This window comes from Symphodus melops (genome assembly GCF_947650265.1).
Source record: "Symphodus melops genome assembly, chromosome: 1".
Classification (NCBI taxonomy): Eukaryota; Metazoa; Chordata; class Actinopteri; order Labriformes; family Labridae; genus Symphodus; species Symphodus melops.
The window spans coordinates 19,410,053-19,433,631 of record NC_136691.1 but is presented as its reverse complement, the minus strand read 5'-3'; the positions used below and the strand labels follow the sequence as shown (position 1 = coordinate 19,433,631).

At 40.1% G+C, this 23,579-nt stretch overlaps 1 protein-coding gene across 1 annotated transcript; it reads left to right on the top strand.

Annotated features, from left to right (window-relative positions):
* The first annotated feature begins 1,724 nt into the window (after positions 1-1,724).
* pnocb (prepronociceptin b) lies at positions 1,725-22,605 on the top strand. Its single transcript, XM_079343045.1, has 3 exons — positions 1,725-1,826; positions 14,381-14,642; positions 21,233-22,605. The coding sequence occupies exons 2-3, from the start codon at positions 14,505-14,507 to the stop codon at positions 21,887-21,889; spliced, it is 795 nt and encodes a 264-aa protein (XP_079199171.1). The 5' UTR covers positions 1,725-1,826; positions 14,381-14,504; the 3' UTR covers positions 21,890-22,605.
* The last annotated feature ends 974 nt before the right edge of the window (positions 22,606-23,579 follow it).

The following is a 23,579-nucleotide window of genomic DNA, read 5'->3' as shown; positions in this document are numbered from 1 at the left end:
ACTATTCGGCGCATTATGTAGCGAATAGTGAGTGATTTCAGACACAGACAAGTTTAAACCTGCATAATGTTTAATGTCATGTCGAAACATACAACACAACAGTACAGTTATATATTTGAAGTTAAAAGGTACAGTACTTATTTTAAGCAAAGAGCTGCTTATTTAATAACACTTTTTAATTCCACTTCTGCACTTTCACACAAGTTGATTTGTTTTTATATATTGATATTTAATGTTTGTGAACGTGTGCACTTGTTTATATTAAGATGACATTGCATTCTTTTTAATGCATCATGCGGTTTAAACTGTGGATATTAAGGTGTCCTTGTGTGTGACAAAATGGTCTAAAAACATTCCCATGCAGTGCAGAATAATGAAGTTGATGTATCTGATATTGGTTAATCACATAATTTAAACCTTGAAGAAGCTTCAATATTCACCCACTTTAGGTATGTTTTTTGTGTCTATATTAACTTCGAAAGGACAAATGCCGATTCTTTGGCTTCTGAATGAACCATTTTGTCAGCAGTATTTCCATGAATGGTACGACTTGTCTTGGATCAATAAATGTTTGTTTGCGAGTTAGGCAGTGTGTGGGAGTTTATCTTTTAAGTTTTTGATGGACACATTGATCTCCTGCGCACTCGTCTTATGAAATGGATGTTAAAAGGTTTTTTTCTATTTAAGCTCCTAAATGAACTGTTTAGTTACCAACGCTTCCATGAATGCTACGAAATGACTTGACTCAACTGGAAGCTAAAGGTTTGGATATGTCCTTGTTCTACCTTTGCCAAGTTACCAAGCAAAATGAACTCATACAAATAAAAAGCAGTGAGAGTTCACCTACTTCTTTATCCAGGAAAACGTTTGCTCAAATGTCCTTTAGTTAAGACAATGACCCCAATTTGGGCAAGCAAGCACCTTCCATTAATACTTTGTGAGTCAGTCAGTGTTTGTGCTGGAAAAAAGATAGATAGGTAAATAACATATTTCCATGATCTCATGAACTCTAGATATCAACCAATATGTATCATAGGATGTTTCCTACTGAGAAAGCTCTCAGGACCTTTAGGCAGGTCTTGTTTTCCTCCCTGAATTTCATGCATGACTCATGCTAACATCCCGGCAGCAGACTCGGGCTTGGTGCTTTCTCTATAGTTCAGTCTTTCTTTCGCTAAGAAGAAAAAAACTCTCTTATTCAGGTGTGTCATAACCACCATAAAAAAAGGCTTGTTTTTCCCCCCCCTCTGTCCCATTACTGAAAACCCTATCGATCCATGATCTTCTCCATGGCACTGCTTTTCCTCCATTGTACACAACTTTCACTTCTTGAGTAAAAAATCTCATTTGAGGCGTTATTGTCTTCTTGACCTTGGCAGCAGGTCGGTGTTGAGGTTGAGGGTTTTATGGACACCTTAGACACAGGAATTCTGGATCAATCTCACTGTGGATGATGCATATTTTTTGAGCCCCATTAGTTGGCTCAGTGAAGACGAAACTGGTGGCGTAGGCGATGCCTCCTACGTCATTGCAGGCCACGCTTTGTGTGTCTCTGTTCGGAGGTTAGTGCGTAACAGAATGGGGGAATCCACCCTCTCTCTAGCTCTCCTCTATGATGTGAATGGTGATATACTGGAGAAGGGAGGGGGGGTGAGATCTGGAGGGCTGAGCCAGGAGGGAAGGGGTGTTGCCATTATAAGAAGCCTCAGAGGAGGCATGCATTCAGTTGTTGAAACCCTTAGCCTAAGGATACGAGCTGAGCCACCAAACTCTCATTAAGACGCAGAAGGAGGACTCTGAGTGAATTTTCTACGTCACAGACACAGGTAAGAAAGAACTCAAGTTGCACTTTTTACCTTTGAGTGATGTATGAGTGTGTTCCCATACCTGCATGTGGGGATTGTGCTGTTACATGGATAAAAGCAGAGGGACGACACTTGTTTAGAGACGTGAAATCAGTTCATCAGGAAAGTACTTGTTGTCTCCTCTATGCACAAAGCAGTGTCTAATAGATCCTGGGAGAATACTGCTGCACAAGGACAACCACTCAGAGTCCATCATTTGTGATTTATCTGTTTGTGGATCTGGGTTTTTTTTTTTATTTTAATTTGACCTCAGGAGATCCTAGAGAAATATTCTTTTCCCATTTACATTGTTTGTCACCCTGAGGATCTTAAGGTACAACAGTCACCGTCAGCAGTGTTCCCCTCGCACCTGATTACTACTTAATTAACAAGAGAGAAAGTCACGGATCAAGCTGAAAAAGCACTTACTCACTCAGCTGCATTAAAGGCTGCCTGACTTTTATACAAAGCAAGTCAAGCATATTCTAAATAGATCATATATGAATTAATACAACCTCTGATATCAGATGAAGCAAGCGAAATAAGGAGATAAAAAAACATTCCCATTTAGGCTGAATTATATTTTTTGTCAGTGAATGCCACTCCAAAAGAAGGATTTAAAAAAAAATACTTTGCTTCATTAATTGATCATGAAAAACTAAAAGTCAAGTTAAATGCACAGCAATGAAACGACAAAGAGACTTTGGCAAAAGCTGTTTTATTCTTCTGAGAGAAGCTTTAGTGTCGTCCCGAAACAAGTGGGGGGAAAAGAGCTGGAGAAGTGAATCAGTTGAGCGCTGTTATTATGCTAAGCGCGTGATAATGATGATGATTTTGATGATAATGGTAATGAATGTGCATAATCTTTTCCCATTATCAGTAAAGAGGATACTGGCATAGACACGGGAGAAAATGGGTGGTTAATGTGCCATTGGCAGACAGATGAGAGAAATGTTTAATAAAATTTTTTTACAGGACACAGTCCAATATTGTATTTAATCTGACCAACGTATCAAAGTAAATTAGGTTGTAAGAAATGTTTCTTCTCTTCTAAATTCAAATAATTTCTAATAATTCGGTGTAAAAATGTTTAGCTTGAATAAAATCCTTCTTTGTGGCATGGAGTTAAAGCGCTGTCAGGTGGATGTGCTTGTTTTTCAAAATAAATCAAAATGATATGATGTTTGATTTAGAAACAGTCTGTAATCTGTAGCCAATCAGTATTTATTAATATCTAACATGTTATGGCAAATTAAGTCACAATTAGGCTTGCAATTATTTGTTTATCCTTTTTTCCTGGTACGTCATCAGCAGTCTTGGCAAATAAGATAAAAAAAATTAAAAACAACCCTCTCATGATTGCTTCTGTGTCTATACAAATTGAAAATCCGTTGCACCATTAACAGGATTTTTGGCCTTACTGTGGATATTCACAAAGCTTGTTGTGTTTTAGAGGATCATAGACGTAGAGTAGCAAAGTGTCTCGCTATACTCACATCTGCTGCCCTCCCCTGCTCCAGTATTTTGCACCTCATCACATTCTCCAGCGTCACTGTCCTCACCTTGATAAAAGTGGGGAGCTCGCCTGGCTCTGCTAGATTGCATTCCTCTGACTCCATGTCCAATGGATTAGTGCAGGTGTCAACGCAGCTTAACAGCAACTAGATCAACGATGACACCACGTCAGCTGACGAACACTCTGCAGGATTTCAGCCATGCAGAGTGAAACACTGCAGGAGTGAGGGCATCATTAAGGGCATTTTTCCTTCTTGGGTTAAAATCTGAAACCTTTCTCCTGAGCTTTGAGAAGAGATTTTTGATATTCATGCTATTTTGACCATTTTGATTTTGTTAGTTTGGCTTGATTTAAGCATAATGAAACACTGTTGCACATGTTAGTCCTTTTTGTCCTTTTTGTTTGGGGCCAAACAACCTTAACTCCCCTTGTTTCTGTGGGGACTGGCAATGCAACAAAGTGTCAAGTGAATGCACTTCTGTTTAATCTCAAAGATGGTCCATCCTCCATACTTTAAAGCAGCGCCCACAGACTCCCACACTTTATGACTGGTTATCAGCCACAGGGAGAGTCAATGTGTCTGCACTCTCTCTCACTGTGCTCTAATTTAAGATGCACAGCAGCACACAGAACATGAGGTAGTTTTGGGGTCTATTAACACAGCTTTGTGGGAACTAAAGGATATGATTGTTGGTATGGTTTCTCCCCTATGAGGGACACATCAGACGCTGGGAATGATTGCACTGGAGATGTCAGCCAGTTGAGTATACGCCCTCCGGTGCAAATGTGTTCCCAATTAAAAGAAACCCTACATCTACAATTGATGGAAACAATAGTAATGATATGCTCAATTGATCTGATATGATGGTGTCTGGAAATGAACTGACTATGAGTTTAAAGAGAATCATATCGCCTCTAAATATTTGTACTAATGTGCGTGTGAGTGTTATAGCTTATGCGGGATACGAGGAAGATAAAGAAGATTGCGTGCGCTACACGCTGCATAAGATAAGATTCCCTAAAGGCACATACTTATCAAGAAGCATGAATAATGATTCTTCCAGCAGATATGATAACAATACGACAAAGACATTTTTTAAAGTTTGAAGTGGTAAAAAAAAGTTTCTTTTATTCCATTTGAGTGCACAGTGTCTGATAATCTTGATATGCTTAAATTCAGCAGCTTATACATTCTACTCTTGGACCCAATGGGATCAACTCTTAACACTGTCCCCTTTATGATCCATAAAATGAACGTGTGATGATGACACCATGCAATCACTGCACCTCTTGATACCTTCTAACCTTAGCTGCAACAAGAGAGCAGTTAAATGGCGTTATCAAGGAATCTGGTAGAGTGCTGGCAGACCAGCCTTAATCACATTAGACATTTCCTCTCAGATCAGATACTTCAGGATCCTTTTGACAGGAAGGGTAGGACTGCACCTTCTTTTGAGCTGTGACTCAGTTCCCTCTCTCCTTCCCTTGGATATCCTTGCGTCTCTCCATGCGTCTCTAGTGGGAGGAAGAAAGACGCAAGGAAAGGATGCAAGTGTTGGATGCAGTTTAAGAAACATAAGATGTAAGCGTGGTCCTCTCAATCCTTTGACTTTCGCTGCTCTGGTTGGGTTTGAAATGCTGATCGAGAAACAATCCTGTGGCTGTGATTTAATTGTCCTTAATCTTAACAGGACTATGGTCAAATACTTAAAAAACTGATGAATGTATTCAATGTCAGAGCAGATCCATCGGAGCCCTGAGACGTATCCTCAAATAAATAAGATGACAGCCTTACCGCCTGAGGACTCAGGGCTGAGTAAAATAACTGAAATCACTAAAGCACCAGTCATTGCTGCTTGTTTAGCGCTTTGCTCTGAGCCCTCGCTCTGGTTTTAACCTCAAGGAGACTTAACATTTCATTAGCTCAGGTGTTCTGACATCTGGAGTTTGGCAGCTGGACATCCTGATAAATAAATTCCATGTCCAACTCCAATGAAGTGGAAATATAAACCTTTTTTAGAAATGTGATAGCCACATTTTAGGGTTTTAAACTGTCAAACTGCAGGCAGTCAGTGATCTATGACTGACAGTATCATATATATTGTGAGACACTGAGACACTGCATAATGGCCATTATTGCCATGTTGCAGGAGGTGTGGTAACCACTAAACTGGTTAAGCTCAGTATAAGGATAATGCCTTCTACGTCACATATTAAAGGTTGATAAGTAATAACTGCATTCACGTGGAACTGATATAAAAATATTTTTTGTGAGCAGACATTGATCCAAATAACCTCTTTTTTTTAGATTATATTTTGTCGAGAGCTGCAAAGAGTTCGAGTCAATCCATTCTTACAGCTTTAAGCATTGTGCTCCAGACAGGTCGTCATCCTGTAACCATTTAATGATGGAGTAGGACATGACAGACACCACAGAAAGCTGATTTGGAAAAAGAGAGTGAAAAATTGGGTTTTCAGATAAATGATGAGAAGTATAAGTTTGCCATTCTTCCAGTCACTGCTGTATATCCATCACTTCAGCCACCAAGAATCAAATCACTTGTTGATATGTAAAAAGATAAAATTAGTTAAAAAAAAAAAAAAAAAGCGATCTTCTTGGGGCCGAGTGGTTGGTGCGTCTGCTTCATTTACAGAGACTGTATTCCTCTAAGTGGGCGGCCCGGGTTCAAATCTCACCTGTGGCTTCTTTCCTGCATGTCATTACCCATTCTCTCTGTCTCCCCAATTTCTCTCTGTTCTATCTATCTATTGTTCTATCATAAAAATAAGCCATCAAAAGCCCAAAGAATAAACCTTTTATAAAAAGAGAGAGGTCCTGCAGTAGGCCGTTGGAATAGAAGCAGTGGATATAGCGCTGGGCGAGCATTGATCATAGAGCAAAGCTCGACTTTATGTGGAAGTGTAACTAGGATCAACATCTAACTTTTAATATGCGTAGCAAATAACTGTCTTGATAGAATAATCCTGACTCCCAGGGCCTTTGAAGATAATCATCCCAGGAAATATTCACCAATACCACCTGCTGGGACGCACTCTGCAGCAGCCTCTTCATGCCTGTGTTGTCACTGCAATAAGCCTTTTTGCCAGGGACCCTTTTTTTTCTCTTAGCTTCTTCATTAGTCGCTGGAGAAAAGAAGGTGTGCATAACAGATACAGATACAGATGAGGATCTTGACATTTGTTTCAATGCTGTTACAATTTTCTAACCTTTTTGAAGCACATCCGACTGAGCCGAGACATAGTCGCTGCTTGGCCCAGTCCACACGTGTCTTTTTTTAAACATATATAATTTGAGGTCAGTTTTGTCTTTATACGGTCCCCTGTATTGTGTGTGCGAGATATGAGCTAATCAGACCTATTTCATTTCAACATGTTAATATCTGCTGTAGAATATTTGAATGGTTGTGAAGGGGACTTCTGGTGCTTCAGGGTTACTCGATGAACGGCCGGGTTTTGCTCTTCTGCGTTGGATTCAAAATTTCAACCCAAACTTGAAAAACCTATGAACTACAAACGGCGTTGTGTGAGGCCTGTTGTCGTTTTTCTCCCCTCTCCTTTCACTTCTACTCCTAACATTACTTTTCTGGTCAATTATCTCAGTTCAACACTTTTCCAACAAGCGATTAGAGAGTCTGGTGATAAAACACTCATCATTCTTCTTGGGTTATAAAGAATTAATCATGCACCTTTAATGAACCCTGGGATGTAATAGAATGAGAATTTAAATCATTTCACCTTGCTATTAAGTGACACCCTCACACCATCCATCTTTAGTGGCCCCTGGTTCTAGTTCACACTTAATAAAGAGGAGTTAACATCAGGAAGAAAACTGGAATCCTCTGCCATATGCTATTAAAGATGACGGATCTCAGCCGTAGCCCCCCAACATTTTATTGGAGAAGAAACAGTGGGTGACAAGTGGAGAAAGAAAAGGGAGTGTTCAGACTAAGAAGAATGGAGCAACAAGAAGAGGAGGACAGTGGATGCATAAGAGGGTGCAAGAAGGAAAGGCAGAGACAGAGAGAGACCCCTGGGTTATCTATGCATTAGCAGACTCCTTTGTGTTTTTCAGCTCCATGCAGACGCTAATGGATGAGATAGAGGGAGTAAGAGCTTTGTCAGAGATGAACATAGAGCTTTTCTTCTCGTCAACTCAAATTTCATGACACCTTGGCCCTTTCTCCATCCTTCATTAGAGCTGCTAATGCTAATTTATCCCACCGCTAGCTACACTGATAAACCTCACTCACAACCTGTTGTGATACTTGAGATCGATCTTTTTGAAGGTCTTGACTAGAATGCTTTTGTCTCGTTTTCTTCAACTTGTTAAAAAATGCATTGCTGTTTGATGTTTTAACAAATAAAAGTCATCTTGTAAATGAAATATAGCGAGGGAATTTTATTTTGCCAATCTAGGAACAAATGACCAAGAAATTTCTTCACAAATGTGTTCATAAAGTTGTCTTATAACACACATAAAACGATTCAAATCTAACTCCTGTAGGAAAATCTTTGAGAGCCGCTCAAAGTCGAGTATACCCAGAACCTTATGGGTGAGATATCAAAAATGTTCACCTCTGCTTGGTAGCTTGGGAGGGGTCAAACTGGGGAACTTTAGGATTCTGATCCATTGCAAAGATTTGTTTTGCAAATAATCCACTCCTTGGTGGACCACGCCACGCCCACTTTTACATGAACATTTTCAAGCAGCTTTATATTTTTGTTTTAATCTCCAGAATACAAATAAAACTGCAGCACATTGTCAAATGTCTCTGGGCTCCTGGTCTTAGTCTTCTCCAGACTCCGTTGTTGTTACCAAATGAAAAAGTTTAATGATTTAAAATAGGATATTTTACCCATCATCGTGAAAATACAATTAGTTGAATTTAAAATAAAACCTTAGCCGTTGAGTTACCTTTTTGGAATATTCCCTTACTAATAGTTAAATACCCTCTTAAAAAATGTCAGACTACATAACATCCCCTTTTTGCCCACCCCCTCATCCCCCCCACTCCAATTAAAGCACACATACATTTTACAAAGCTATTATTACTCTTTTGCAATTTCTGACTCAGACGTTTACTCAAAAAAACAAATAGAAGAGGCGAGGGTCCTTTTAGGAAAGTTTTGATTGCTTCCTGTTTGTTTGAACAACCCTTTGAAAGATGTTCAGGGTCTTAGTTAACTCTAATGGAAGCACAAACAATCTATTTGGTTTGGAAAGAACTGGGTAAAAGCATTCATTTGTGCAAGATGGAACGACTCATCTAAAGGGAGAGAGCCATTCGGTCCTTCACTATATAATCCATTTTCTTTTTTCTTTCACCAGCATCATTTGGAGGGGCAAGGATGTTTTTATTAGTAAATGAAAAAGATCTATTTTTGAATAAGACTTCCTGTAATGAGTCGACAGTCCCTGGATGAATCCATCTTTGTGTACGACGGAGCCTCCTTTTATCGGTGATCATCATGTTATCCATGTACAGTGCATCATATATACGTCCACTGTGACCATTAACTGTCTGCTCTGTCAGATAGAGCACAAACAAATTGTTGTTTATGTGAGAGATGGCTGGAAGAGTAAGCCAATATATAAGCAATGAGGGCTAAAATGTACAAGTGGCAATACCAAGACCAAAAGCTTTGTCATTACTGAAACAGAGCAGAGAGAAGAGTTACTTGTTTCTTCTTTAAAGTGAGTCACACATACTTTAAAGTTGAGATTTGAAGAAGTTTGGAAGAGTCTTCCCTTGTTGTTGTCATGGTAAAGAATGACAGGTCCATTTGTTAAACCACATAGAAGAGTCTGACAACCAATGCACAAGAATGAATTCTAAACATGTCATCCAGACATGATAACTCAAAACCTGCCTCACTGACTCCACAGGGACATTTGGTCAAATTAACGAGTATGCTTCTCAGGCGGTAATGCAATACTTATTGCTAATGATGAAATCGATATTGTCTCAATGTATTTTGAGAGGACTTTGGATACTACACAATCTTGGAGAGATAGCGGCGAATTACATGTTCAAAAGTAACCACGTGTGTTTTGATCGCTTCCTGTTTGTTTGAAAAACCCTTTGAAAGACTACAAATCGAAGTCCTACAACTCATCACAGGCAAGCGGTAACCTCCGGTGTTGTAAAAATTAAGCTGATGAGGAAGTGGAAAATATTGAAGTTCTGAGAGTCCACGTGACGCTGGCTGCAGGAGCCCAGCAAGTCACGTTCACACAACAGGCAAGAAAAGGGTTTCCAGTATAAATTGACATTTTACAGCCTGGTACAAAAATGATTCTGGTCTGAATGTCGTCACAGGCACACACTCTATGGGGGTAGATGTTTTGATTTCATGAATGATATGTGTTTACCATAGTTGAGTGTGTAACTGATATGATTGACAGGTGGGCGAGATGTAACGTTTGTTTGGAGGCTTAAAACCCGCCTCAGCTCTAAATCTCCGCCTGTCTTCAGGTTGACTGGTTAGATTGAGAAATGATGATTTCCATCATGGCGGAGCCTCCAGATCCCACTGCAGTAACAGATGGCTGACGTCACCCAGGCTTCGTGAATTAATAATTACAATCTATGCTGATAACTGGCAACCTTATCAAGACTGATCTTATCCAAATTAGTTGGTTCATCTTCTTACATTGAATGAGGTGACTCTTAAAGGATATTTGTCCAAAAGAGAGAAAACTCTTGACAGCCAAATGCTTTTTCATTTATCGTTTTTAAGAACCAAACAAAACATTCCACTTGACCTCAATATATCCTGGATGCTCTCACAGGTAACATATGATATCCTCCCCTGCTCTTGAGAGACCACCGTTCAATTAAATGTGCACTCCAGCAATTTAGTGGTGCACTTCTATAGTTTGTGTCTCAAATAAGACGTATTGAAAAAAAGAATTGTGAAAATTGAAGTAGAAGAGGAAGCGATTTTGGGAGTGTACTTTCCAGTGAAGCTTTAAACTTTTAAAACACTGACCTCCATTTTCCATAATGCAACTGAAAAGCATATTTCATTAAAACGTCTCTTTTACTACACTGAATCTATTTTAAGCAATGCATTATGAGGATCATGCTATTTCCCATCAATCAGACACACACATCTGAACCCATTCTTTCCCGTGTGAAAGCTTCCCATAGTAAGCGGTAGTAAAGGGTTTATGCCATATAAGCTCAAGAGGTGTGCAAACAGATTAGAGCATTTCATAAGTCAACAGTGTCAGATTCAAATCATTATAACCAACATCTCTGATAAACACCTCGATGCTGCAGCTCGATGGTGCGGCCTATTAACACTTAATAACCTTGTCAAATATTTATTGGGAACAAAAATGGCCTCTGTTTAAAAAGGAGAAGGCAGCAGGTGATGTTTTGATAAACTTTACAATTAATTTGTTCGTCTTAGCCAAGACCATGCAGCTCAGTGAATCATCGATTTAAAAATCCAAAGTGCCGGTTAAAATAAATGAATAAATGCAACCGAGCTCAATTAGAGGTTTGTACTCTTAAGCAGCTTTGATTAAAAGTTTCTTACAATGTTAAATGTCTCATCTTGTGCCTCTCATGTCATGCCATCCTTTAAAACACATGTACTAAAAATACAATAAAAACAGAGGAGAATACCAAGTTTCTTAATAAAGCACTTTTCATGACAGGTCAATGTGCTTGACATTGAGGATTAAAAACACAGGAATACAAGAAACACTTTTTTTTTTTTTTAACAATCATGAATAAAATACTGAAATCTAATTTAAAAAAAACACAACCAATCCACATCAGGCAATACAGCCAATGACACGAGTGATAACTGGAGCCCACATTTGGCTGTGGCTCATTATAGAGTCGGTAGTCTCTCAAACAGAAGGTTGGGGGTTTGATTCCCAACACCTGCAGCCTGCAAGACACTCCTGCTGCATCATTGGAGGCAAATACATGTGTATGAATTCAATTAATTAATACTGATTCATACATTATTCTGATACCTGCTTTATACGCCAGAGTGTGTGTGTGTGTTTAAAATGCACACACACACACACACGCACACGCACACGCACACAGACACAGTAACTATCAGTATGCTTGGGAAAATCGGTTTTGAGTTTAGATTTAAGTGGCGACAGCGGTGATGGACCTCAGGTCAGCAGGTAGTTTGTTCCAGAGAGGACGGGGAGTCAATGGAGTGTCTCGAAGACGGGAGTAATATCACACATTCTTGTCAGGACTCTGGCTGCTGATTTTTTGAGTGAGCTGAAGTTGTCTCAGACTGTTTGGATCGCCAGGCGCACAGAGTGTTACAGTAGTCTAACCTGGTTAGGATTAGTGCATGGACTCATTTCTCTGCATCTGTTTGGGATATGAAAGATTGACGTTCACTTGTGCTCTTTAAATAGTAACATGCTGTTACACAGGAGGTACAGGAGATATTAAATAAACCAAGAAAACAGCGACCACACTGTTTCTGCAAATCAAATATAAAAGTTTTGAAAAGATCATTTAGTTCACACTGAAAATGTGTTGAACTTCAGGTTCTCTGAAACTGTCAACTTTTTGTTTTGCTAAAAGCCCAACTCACAATAGTCTAATATGATCTTGTGAGTGTGTGGAGGCACCGCACGGACATCTACTGTGCTCATGAATATTATGACAGACATTACTGCTATTCAATAGGGATGGAAAAAAGGCTCACAGTGAACCCAAATGCCTGGTCCTATCAACACACTTTAGTAAAATAATAATGTGTGAAAGCCTCATCTTTGTTGTGCTGGAGTGTATCCGGGGACGAGTTTACTCATTTGGTTCAATTAGCTAAGTAAGGGGCACCTAGGGAGAATATCACCAAAATGAAAATGGCTTTATCAGCATGCTGGCAAACTCAGCAAGGCAAACAAACATGTTGCTTTAATGATTTCCCATAAAGCCGTTTATGTATTTTTTCAAAGGACCCGAGTCACAGATGACCTGTTTCATCAGCTATTGATGAACAGTGGTAATGTGCTAAAGTGGAAATGGTCACAGTGCTGTAGTTTGTACTTGTTTGTTTGTTTACTTCAGTGCACCCATCAATACAACATTCAGTCTGAGGTGTTTAACATTTTCATTCACTTGCAATCTCCACACTGGGATACTTTCATCATGAGCAAACCTGTAAAAACATGAATCTTTATTTTCTCCTTCAGATAAGGATTGATGGCAGTGGATAGTCTCACATTTTTATGTTCAATTTTGTCATTTATACTTGGACTGTTTCAATGCAGAAAACAGACACCTTTCTCAGCCATGTCTTTATATGCAGAACTGTTGCCCCACCAAGCAGCCCTACAGGGGGAACCCCCCTTCATTTTGTTTAAGTCAAATCTGTACATAAATAATTCAGCAAGAAAAAGGCATCATAATTGTTTCAAATAGTACAAGTACAAATAAGTATTTCATACTTTAAAAAAAAAAGGATTTTCCTAAACTCAAGCACAAAATAAAGGAGAGAAAAAAAAAACCTTGGATCATGTTAGACATGGTCTTGGCTTATAAACCTGCAGAGGCTGCAGCCCATGTGTCTGGTGAGACAAAGGCAGTCTGTGATGTCCTGAGTGGATCTTCTTTGTTATCTTTGTTATTGGATGATATATCAGTGAGTGACAATTGATTGGTGTCAGGGAGTTGAGGTCAAGAAACAAACCCTGCACACCTGATCACAGATGTGCAGCTGGCGTCAGAGACCAAATGATGATCTGAAGTTTACTCACCCCTCCGCTTCATAATAGTTTTAACGTTTGGTGTCAAAGAGAAACACCTCTTCTCCTAAAGTCTTTTGCAGGTTTTATTCAAACACACTAATGCACTCTCTCTGTACATTAACAATCTGAATGTCGTTCTGTAAACCTTATATTGTGGCTTTAAATGATACATAGCATATCCAATGAGGAACATTATACAAAGATCAAGGTTTTCTTTACTATCTCTGTGAGAGGACAATTTGTTTTGCAGTCAGCAGTAAAAAGATACTGTAAATAAAGCAATCAGCACACAACATAAGAAAGACACTAAGAAATAAAAGTCTAATGGACAATAAATACAACGGTTAAAAAGCAACACAATACTTATTTTAAAGTTGAGGGCAGCTGGGACAAATTCATTTCTCAGCCTCTTTGTCATACATGTGCCGGCTGACTGCGGTCAGACTAAACTCCTTAGACAAAGGATAGTGATGATAGTTCAGAGCAGGGGCATGTCCAGGTGGCATTGGACACCTTGAAATCCTATTAGCCACCCCAGGTGTCACCCCAAAATCCAAATCTATAATAGGCTCTTTATCGAATTAGAGGCGGGACTTAGGGACAATCAACAGGCTAATAGTTGTACCTTCAGTTGCATATATGCAACTTTCTACTTGAAATTGTTCTTTTTGAGTCCCTGAAAAATCAGTTAGATATATACAGTATATGTTTCCAAATTGTGTTTGCTGTGTGTCCACATCATTTGTGGGGATAGAAAGGGTCCAAAAATATAATTTATGGCGTGCACACAATTGCCAGGCCACCACTGAATAATTCAGTGGGAGCCAGGTGAGCCTGGGGCACCCCGCTTAAAAAAGTCTGGACACTCCCTTCGGTCATAGAGACAAACCTGCGATTTTCCCACATTTTAATAACACTCTACATTCTATTGAGATTCCCAAATGCTGCGTAGCCCGAACCAAGTGACTATGCAGAAGTTAAAAACAATTCAATAAACAAAAATGAAAAGCGATGTCTCAAATCTCAAAATCCTACTGCATGAACTCCATCAATGACCAGACTATGGGACTGCTTTCTGCACTCATGCCCAGGTGTTGCTCTCCCTACGGCACAACTGCAATGCCAACCACCTGTTGTTGGCAGAAGCATCTTTATGGATCAACATTGTGGCTGATGTCTGAAATGAAGCTGTCGAGCTCTTTGACATGAGAATAACTAAACGTTTCTGTCACTTTGTCTGCTCTCACCCTGCAGGCTGGACCCACATCTCAGAGGCTTTTTTGATTTGCTTCTCCAATTGCTGACCGTTGTTGTTGTATCAGCTCTTCGACCTGCTTGGCTCTGGTTTTTCCCCCCGCCTGCCTGGCTGTGCTGAGCGATGAAGATCCCTCTCTGGTACCTGGTGGTGCTGCTGGCAAGTCTCTTCTCTCCTGGACGCAGTGACTGCCAGGGGGAATGTGTAGCGTGTGGTCTGCTAATGCAGCAGCAGCAGCTGCAGCAAGCCTTCAACACCATGGTGAGTGTGTGTGTGTGTGTTTGTCCCTGTTAGAGTCACTGCAGATAAGAGCCTCCAATAATGCTTATCAACACTATAGTGTGTCAGTGTGGGTACAGCTGCCCCAAGCCCTCAACATCCTGATAAAGGTGTTTGTTGTCATGATTGTCGGAGAATTCTTGTTTTTATCACAGGGCAGATGATGAAAATGCATTTTGGACAGTTTCTGTCTGTTCATGTCCAAGTTATATATAGAGAGGGACAATGGGACTTTTGTTGTCACTATTAGTTTTTATTTTTGAAATAGGTATCGAAACACAGTTTAGAAATAATTTCTTTGCTAAATTGGGGATTTATTTGCTGAGGTAAAAACAAAAACGCAGTTGTCTTTGTTGTCTTCTTGGTTTAAAACAAAACAACATGTGAATAACAGATTCCAGAAAGAGTTTTTTTTAACAATATCAAAAAAATAAATCTGTGTAATGATATGTTGTAGAGTAAAAGGTCTTGTTCGGGGGATCAAGACACCATGTGTCATTGAAATGCATAAAATAACCACAATTTGACACTGTATTTTTTTTATAAGTTAGTGGCATGTTATGATTAAAAGTTGCATTCTTGGGGCGCTGGTAGCTGAGAGGTTAGCACACACGCCCCCGTTAACAGAGGCTATAGTCGTATAAACCTGTGTTCAAATCCCACCTGTGTGTGGGTCCTTTCCTGCATGTCGTTCTACACTTTCTCTCTTCCAGATTTCTAACTCTATCGACGATCCTATCTTTACAATAATTCCCAAAAAGCTCCAAAATAAACTTTAAAAAAATGTAATTATAGTCTAAAACTGCAATGCCAACTAAAAGTTTATCAGGACTTTTGTCCGAGCCAAAGTTATTTAGTCCGTTGACTTGAAATAGAGACTGTCTGGGGGAACGTTGGGGTTGATTATGAAAGCCCTAAGTGGACGTACATCTATACATTTTATTTGATTCCCTTTTTTCCAAGATAACAAGTACATCTTAGTCATTTTATCAAAGTCTTGAGAAATTCCAGCGTTGTTATTCTGAGATAACAAGAACATTTAAATCACTCATCACTTTAAAATAAACGTTGAGTAGTTGAGGATCACGAATGCAAGCAAAGAAATCTCTTGTTTAAAGAGTGACAAGTGGATAACGTCAGTGTTAATGTGACTCTCCCTTATGGGGTTTGAATTAAATAGGAATTAAATTATTTGTATGATTAAGTAAAGCACCTGTGTGACGCTTCGTGGCCAATGTTAAAACTCCCCACAGCACCCAAAAAAATGTGATAGCTCTACAAACCAAAAACTTAAATGCAGCACCAATCTCATTCCCAAACAGTGGAAGGCACGACAGCGGTTAAAAATAGTCTGTGGGCGTCCATGAATAGCTGTGGGACGGCTAATTTAGCTGATAATGATGCAGAGAAAGACAGCTGGGACCTTTTTGCGAGTTGTAATAGAACTCTGTAATTGACTGCTGCTCAGTATCATCAGCCCAGGCTTACATCGGTGACTGACACATTTTATCAGCCCCTCATTGTGTTAGCGGCTTTCCCATCGAGCCACAGATGGAATCCACCAAGCAATTCCATTGTTTCCTGCTCCAGACTGCAGGAGCATGTGCAAGGTGAAGGTGTTTCTATCTCTCTCTCAGGAAGCATTGATTTATCAGTACACACACCTTCACATGGGAGCGTTTCACATTAAACATTTTATAGCATCATCCATTCCAATGACTACATTCATTGTGTGAAGCTAATCTCAAAGGGAAATGCCAGCCTTTGTTTACATTTTTGCTAATTGTCCGTGCTACAGTTATTATTATTATCAGTCAAATTTACATAATCCAGAGCATCCCATGCATATTTTCTTCTGTAAAATACCACCCTTTCTTTAAACCCCTGTAGGAGCCATTTGACATTACCCACTTCTGTCAGGCTAAAAAAAAACAAGACAGACTTGAGTTACGCTTAAAGGTCACATATTATGCAACATACACTTTATTGTGTTTTACAAACACTGATTTGTGTCCCTTGTCTGACTGCAAACTCTCTGAGTATTATGAAAATCTATCCTCTATCTTTTGCCTGCTCCACTTCTCAGAACATGTGTGCTCAAACATGCCATTCGAAAGTTTTCCCTTTATGACATCACAAAGGGCAGTAGCCCCTCCCCCAGGTGGGTGACACTCCCACAGCTTGGTGTTTGTTCTGCCCTCTGAGTCTGTCTTCTCACAATAAATCATTGGGCAGGATGCAAGAAAGTCTGAGCCATCCAAGCCTTACCAAAGGGGCGTGGATTAACAGCTAATTTGCATTTAAAGCTACAGACACAGAAACAGCTTTTTCTAAGCTGAAATAAAGGGGTTTATATTATAGGCATGCTTAAATCATAGACTTTAAATATTAATGGGCAAAGCCTGACGTCAGCCATCTGACACTGCAGGGGCCTCTGGAGTCTCATTGGTCGCAGCCTCTCAGCCTAGCTTTCAATCAACATCCCGACTAGTAAAGAGCGGGATCTGAGGTGGATTTTAAGACTCCTGACAATCTGTTACATCATGCCCACTTGTCAATCATGTCAGCTACGCGCCTAACAATGGATACCACACAACGTTCATAAGATCAAAAGGGAGGCTTTATGAATAAATTAAGCCCTGTACAGTGTGTGCCCATGATGACAATTACAAATCAGATTAATATTGTTTTTTTGTACCAGTCTGTAAACATGTTAATTTACAATGTGTGGGTGTGTATGTGACTTCCTGTGTTCCTGGAGCCAGCCTCAAGCGGACTCCAAGAACTGCAGGACTATGCTCTTCTGCATTGACTTCATCTTTCAACACTGGAGGTTGCCGCTTGAATAAAATAAAGGATCAGGCTGCCTTTTTAACGAAAGCTTTCACAGGCATGTTTTTGAAATGTCTGAGACTTAGTTAAACTTGAAAAGGAGGATAATATGTGACCTTTAAGGGTTTAACAAACAATGCCACATGATCTGACATGCGTCTTTTCCTCCTTAACAGATACACCCAACATGCAGTCACCTCTAAAAACTAAAACCTGAAAAAAAAAATACATTGAAGTGAACATTTTAGATTACACAGTTAAGAAGCGACAATGTAGGTATGTACAGGAAAGAGTTTGATTGACCCCTCGTTCAAGTATGAATTCTGCATGTAGTTAAGGTTGTCTAACAACGTTTTTTAGTACCTGGTGGTTGCTGCAACAAAATGGCTGTCAGCCAACAACCATGTGTATCCTGTGGATGGCATAAAGAAAGGCATCACCAGTTCATGGGGTAACTTTTGCAAACCCCTGCTCTGTCCACCCAATTTTAAAATATTCTTTTAGGCATGAACTGAAGAAAATAGCCTGATGATATTTAACAGTGAATGTATCCATGTCTTTGTAAGATCAAGGATATTTTTAGACTGAAGGGAAATGCTGGAAGGAGACAGTGAGACATGTAGCAAAGGTCAGAGGGACGGATTCGAACCCACAGCCTCTCATCGAGGACGTTCAGTACATACACAGTACACTCTTTGTAGGATCACATTAAACAACTGACTGAAAGTTCCTCAATCAGAGGTGAACCGGGGATGACGCCCTTTTTTAACCCGTAACATTATAATAAAGTGCCAACTTAATAGTCTAATAACCCAAACCCTTTGAAGCCATATGAACGAATCTCTATCCTACGGCCCTCTAAAGCACACACACACACACACACACACACACACACACACACGCCTCTCACTCATAAACTCCTCTAGATTGCTCCATTGATCTGACGTGGAGAATCCCCTGGTGTGCTCATTTCATTTACGATGGATAATTAATTTCCGTTGATAGATTCACAGCGGAACTCCCTCTTCTCTCGTTCGCTTGATGTGGGCAGGTTTTCTGATAACAATGCAATTTATCTCATTTGAGCGGGATTTGACGAGTAAATGGGATTTGCTTCTTACCTCAAGCAGAAATTGAACTCAGTGAGCTCGTGAGTTTAAAAAAAGGAGGAAAAGGAAAGATTTAGAGCGAATAAGTATATCTACAGTGTACAAACACGGCCTGGCAGCTGTAGATTATTATTTTATATATAAAGTCGGTCTGAAGGCAAACTGATGTACTGAGGTTTAAAATAATGTCAGTATGAAGGGATCACTTAAGGAACCATTAAATACACAGAGAAATAGAGTTAGCACAAGAAAATAGAAACCATAAATATTATTCTTTAAAGCAGTTCAAACAATAAGTTTTCATTCAAACTGCTGCTGAAACGTTCTTCATCACCGTCCTTCCCTTGTGTCTCCACCAGGAGTGTCTGAAGGTTTGTTCAGGTGTGACACTAACAGAGAGGACAGGAAGGTCAGCGCGGACAAAACTCATTATATATTAAAAGTTCAATTTAAAAAACACAATATATATATATTTATTTTCTCTGATAATCAAAATCACTGTCAGAAGTTAAAGAGCAAGTCTGAAGAAAAATCATTTCTGTCAGCAAAGGACATCATTTACTCGCTGTCCTTCAAACTCATTTATAATTTTTTTTTTCCAATTTTGTGCTGCCAATCACTTTGCAGAGTGAAATGTCAAATGTATTAAATGATGGACGTCCAAATCAGCCCTAAACTTCACACAGGAACAAACGACCGACTCTCGTGGCACATTTGCAATCCAAGTCGGGGCCTGCTGTGTCACCCTGGGTCTAACTGTGCAGCAAACTCTGACACGCTCTTGATTTGTGAACACGGGCAGCTCACTAATAAGGCAGAAATGTTTCATCGACTATTAACCTTTCTTTTCTTTTTTTTCTCCTAAAATACGAAACTCGTTTAGATTTAAAGGAGCTTTTGACCTTCCCAATCCTAACTTCTTGAGTGATGAAGGGTGAGGTGACACATGCACAGGAAGACGCTCTGCAGTTCTTGTTTATTCATATTTCAAGTTATAGAGCGAAGGCCAAACATGGCTTAGCGATCAGCTCTCATTGGGCTTAATGAGGACTGACACATGACTTCACAATCATGATACGCTGTGTCTGCTGAATGTCAAATCCATAAGTCTATAAATGTGCACACAGCACCAGAGATACACCTCCGAGAGTCCTCTTGACATTTGTGATCACACAAACGGTCGCTTCAATGGCTCACTGATTTTTTAATATTCAATAAGTAGCGTGTGCTCAGTCTGATGCCGGAGAGGTGCCAGTTCACTTCCTGATCACTGTTGAGGTGCCCTTAAGGAAAGACACATATATGAGCCTGTTTGTGCATGTGTGTGTTCCTGGCCTTAGCTTGTGAAATAACACAAGTGAAAAACTGAATACCGCCTGAATTTGATTCCTCGTGCTGTCATGATAATAAAAGCACAGTAGGTCATTCTGGTTGAAATTGTCCTCCTGATAATAATTATTAATTCTCTTTAAAAAAAACATTTAATATACTTTCTTAATCCCTGAGGGGGAAATTGTGTTTCACACTCTGTTATTGTAGAGACATGCTTCTCACAGACACAGACCTGAATCTCACACACACACACACACACACACACACACACACACACACACACACACACACACACACACACACACACACACACACACACACACACACACACACACACACACACACACACAGAGTAGGACCTGTGGACATGCATTAATGAAGAGATGTCAGGGTGTTGTGGCTGCCTCCACTGGAAGTGCCCCCCGAGCTGGTAGAGGTTCAGTGCCTTGCTCAAGGGCACCTCTTCAGTGCTTGAGAGGTGGTCTGGCACCTCTCCAGCTACTTTTTATTTTAACCAATCAAATTCATAAACAAACCTTTCATTAAGTTCTGGGACAACATCTATCAGATTTTTAAAAAATGTTGGCATGAGACTCAACTTGTCCGGGGACATGTAGCTGCAGGTTCTGGGGATCAAACCCCAGATTGACTTTTTCCAAAACATTGTTTAATTGCTCTTTGGATTCTGCTTGTTGTTGGTGTCATCACTACCCTATTGACACTGGAGGTATGTTGAGTTTTTCCCCTTATCAGAAGACTGGGGGTCTAATTCCAACTTGTCTACATATCAACATGTCTTTTCCTTGCATGGACGACACACTGAACCGTAATCCCTTCTCATGTCCTTTGGTGTGTCGATGTGTAAATTATATTTAGATCTGATGTGGATGCTGAAGGGTCGCCCTTTCTTTTTTGGGGGGGGATTTTGTCATGGATTTATACTTTCAAGAAAAGTAAAAGATGTAGCTACTAAGGAACCTTGAGCCTACCTGTCATTGGCATTGCTACCATAGCTGTAACTCAATTTCATTGTCAGTGCCTTTGATTGGGTTGGCATGGTGAGACACCAGGACGTTTGGCAGCCTGGCTCAAGGGCAGGGAAAGCTCATCACAAGGTTTGAATTTGGTTCTTAATGTTTAACTGAAGCTAGGTTTATGTGTTTATGACTACCAGAGTTTCAGCTGCAGGATTCTGACCTGATATTTGGACTTTTGATCTTCCCTTTGAATCATGAGGTTAGTCACACGAATGTTTGAAACCAACGAATTAACACGTCGGTCTTTCGTCTCCCTCTGCAGGTGTGTTTGTTGGAGTGTGAGGGTCGGGTCTCCTCCTCGTTCACGTGGAAGCTGTGTCAACATGCCGTAAAGCTATCACACCACCCTTCAACGCCTGAGGAAGGCGCTCTTTTAAAAAGAGCAGGAGGGGAGCTGGAGCTGACCTCTGTTGACCTGAACTCAGACAGTGAGCTGCTGCAATCGGCAGCTGAAGAGCACTTCCAGGAGGGGGATCAGGATGAGGCACCCTTTGAGCAGCGCAGTGTCCAGTATGACTCATCACTGCTGGAATCCTCTGAGGAGGGGGAGGGCCTGCGGGGTCTGCTGGATCTCAGTCTGGTGGGTGAGGACAGGAAGCCGAGGGAGGAGAGGAACGTGGAGAGTGACAGCCAGCGAGAAACGGAAGAGGACGATGCCTCAGAGGCCGTCACCTTATCCAAACGCTTTGGTGGATTTCAGAGGGGCCGCCATGGATACAGAAAGCTTATTGGCTCACCAATGAGGCCCCTTCAAAAGCGCTACGGTGGCTTCATAGGTGTCCGCAAATCTGCCCGCAAGTGGAACAATCAGAAACGGGTGAACCAGCTGCTCAGGCAGTACCTGGGCATGAGGAGCAGCCGCAGCGGCAGGTTCAACAACGTCCCTGTAACTCGCGTTTGGAGGCAAAACAAACTGTAACGTGATTAGTCTCGATCTCACAGAATCCTGTCCCTGTTACCTCGATCAGTCATGTTTTCAACAGCTCCTTCCACTCTCAAGTCACCGTCGTCATCGAAACAACAGACTCTGCCATCTTATCTCACCGCTCTTTGTGTCTCTGAGTAACAAGGAATGTTTTGACCGTAATGTTCTTCTTACGCATATTTACATGCCATTCTGTGAAATAAAAGAATTAGAGAAGTGCAATTGAATATATTTTTGTGTGTTGGTATAATAAAAAGGGCAGAATACGTTTGGTAAACTGGTTCACTGCATGTTTTTCCACCAGGGATGACACCTTAAAGTTTGACTTTCATGCATATATCGATGACACTGACTACTTGGCTTCAGCTGGGTTTTATTTCCACTCTGTGGTTTGTGTTTGATATATGACTTATTCCCAGCTTCTAAATGGATTTAAGTGTTTTCCCTTCAGTATCCCCTTTTAAAATGACATCTAATAGACTGCCCATAACTGCTCCTACATGTTAGTGCAGAAATGTGGAGCTTGTGGAAAGGACTTGTGCTTTCAATATGCTTCTCTCAGATTTAAATGCTTGAAAACTTTGATTTCTAAAGCCAACACTTGAAAAACAATCACAATTGTTCAAGCTAAGGACTTTAATTGATTCAAAAATTAAACATTTCAGACAAATTTAGCAAACCCCTTCATCCCTCAAGAATAGCCTTTTCCATCTTGCTGCATTTAAAGTATTGTGAGAAAATAATGTCCCTTACCTTCTCATTGTGTTTTGATTTAGTCCATTAGGCGGACTTCAACCCTGCAAGTGACGAGCTGAAAGATGGCCGGCTGCTCTGGGCTCTTTGCAGTGTAACAATACTGCCCTCTAGTGTTAGAGGAGGAAACTTTCTGCTCCTGCCAACTGATCTGAACCTTTTTAATTTGTATGCATTGATAATGCAATTAAAAATAGACATAAAATGACAAACGTAATAATGATAGTGACGGGCTAAAAGTATTATATTTATTCTTCATAAATAATTCTGATTCCATACAAGTCCACAACATTATAACTTCTCTGAATCTTGTCATTGCTATTGGAAGAAACGGCAATAACTTTCACCATATATGGGGATTTTTAAAAATATTTTAAACAATTATTTAAAGTTATTTTTTGGCCGTTTTATGTTTTTTTTTGACAATAAGAGATTTAAAATTTTCGTTGGTTTGAAATATTAAAATAATCAAATAAGAATTAAAAGGCTTTTGCAACAACAACCATCTTCTTACCCCCTTTCAATAATCTTCTTACAATCTCTAACTCACACTGACAAGTTTAACAGGACAGAGGGGTTTGACCACAGCAGGCCCTTTGACTGTCTCACACTGGAAGAATGAAAAGGTCATAAGGGCACAAACAAACAAAAAACTAAAACCTGCCCCCATCGCAGTGAACCAAGTGAGAGCAAAGGTAGAACTGAAGTGTGCATGTTAGCTGTGATCATTATTATACAGAAAAGCTGTCTGCTCTGGTTTCTGCTCTGCTTTGCTCCATCAACAGGTAACAAGCTCTTTTCCTTTGGATCTACATCGTATTGACGTGTTCACCGTTTGGTTTCAGATGTAAAAAAAAATAAAATGTATGAACATGAATGTGGGGGTGATTGCAGAGCGTGACTGTGACTTTGCATGTGTGTGTTTCTCTGT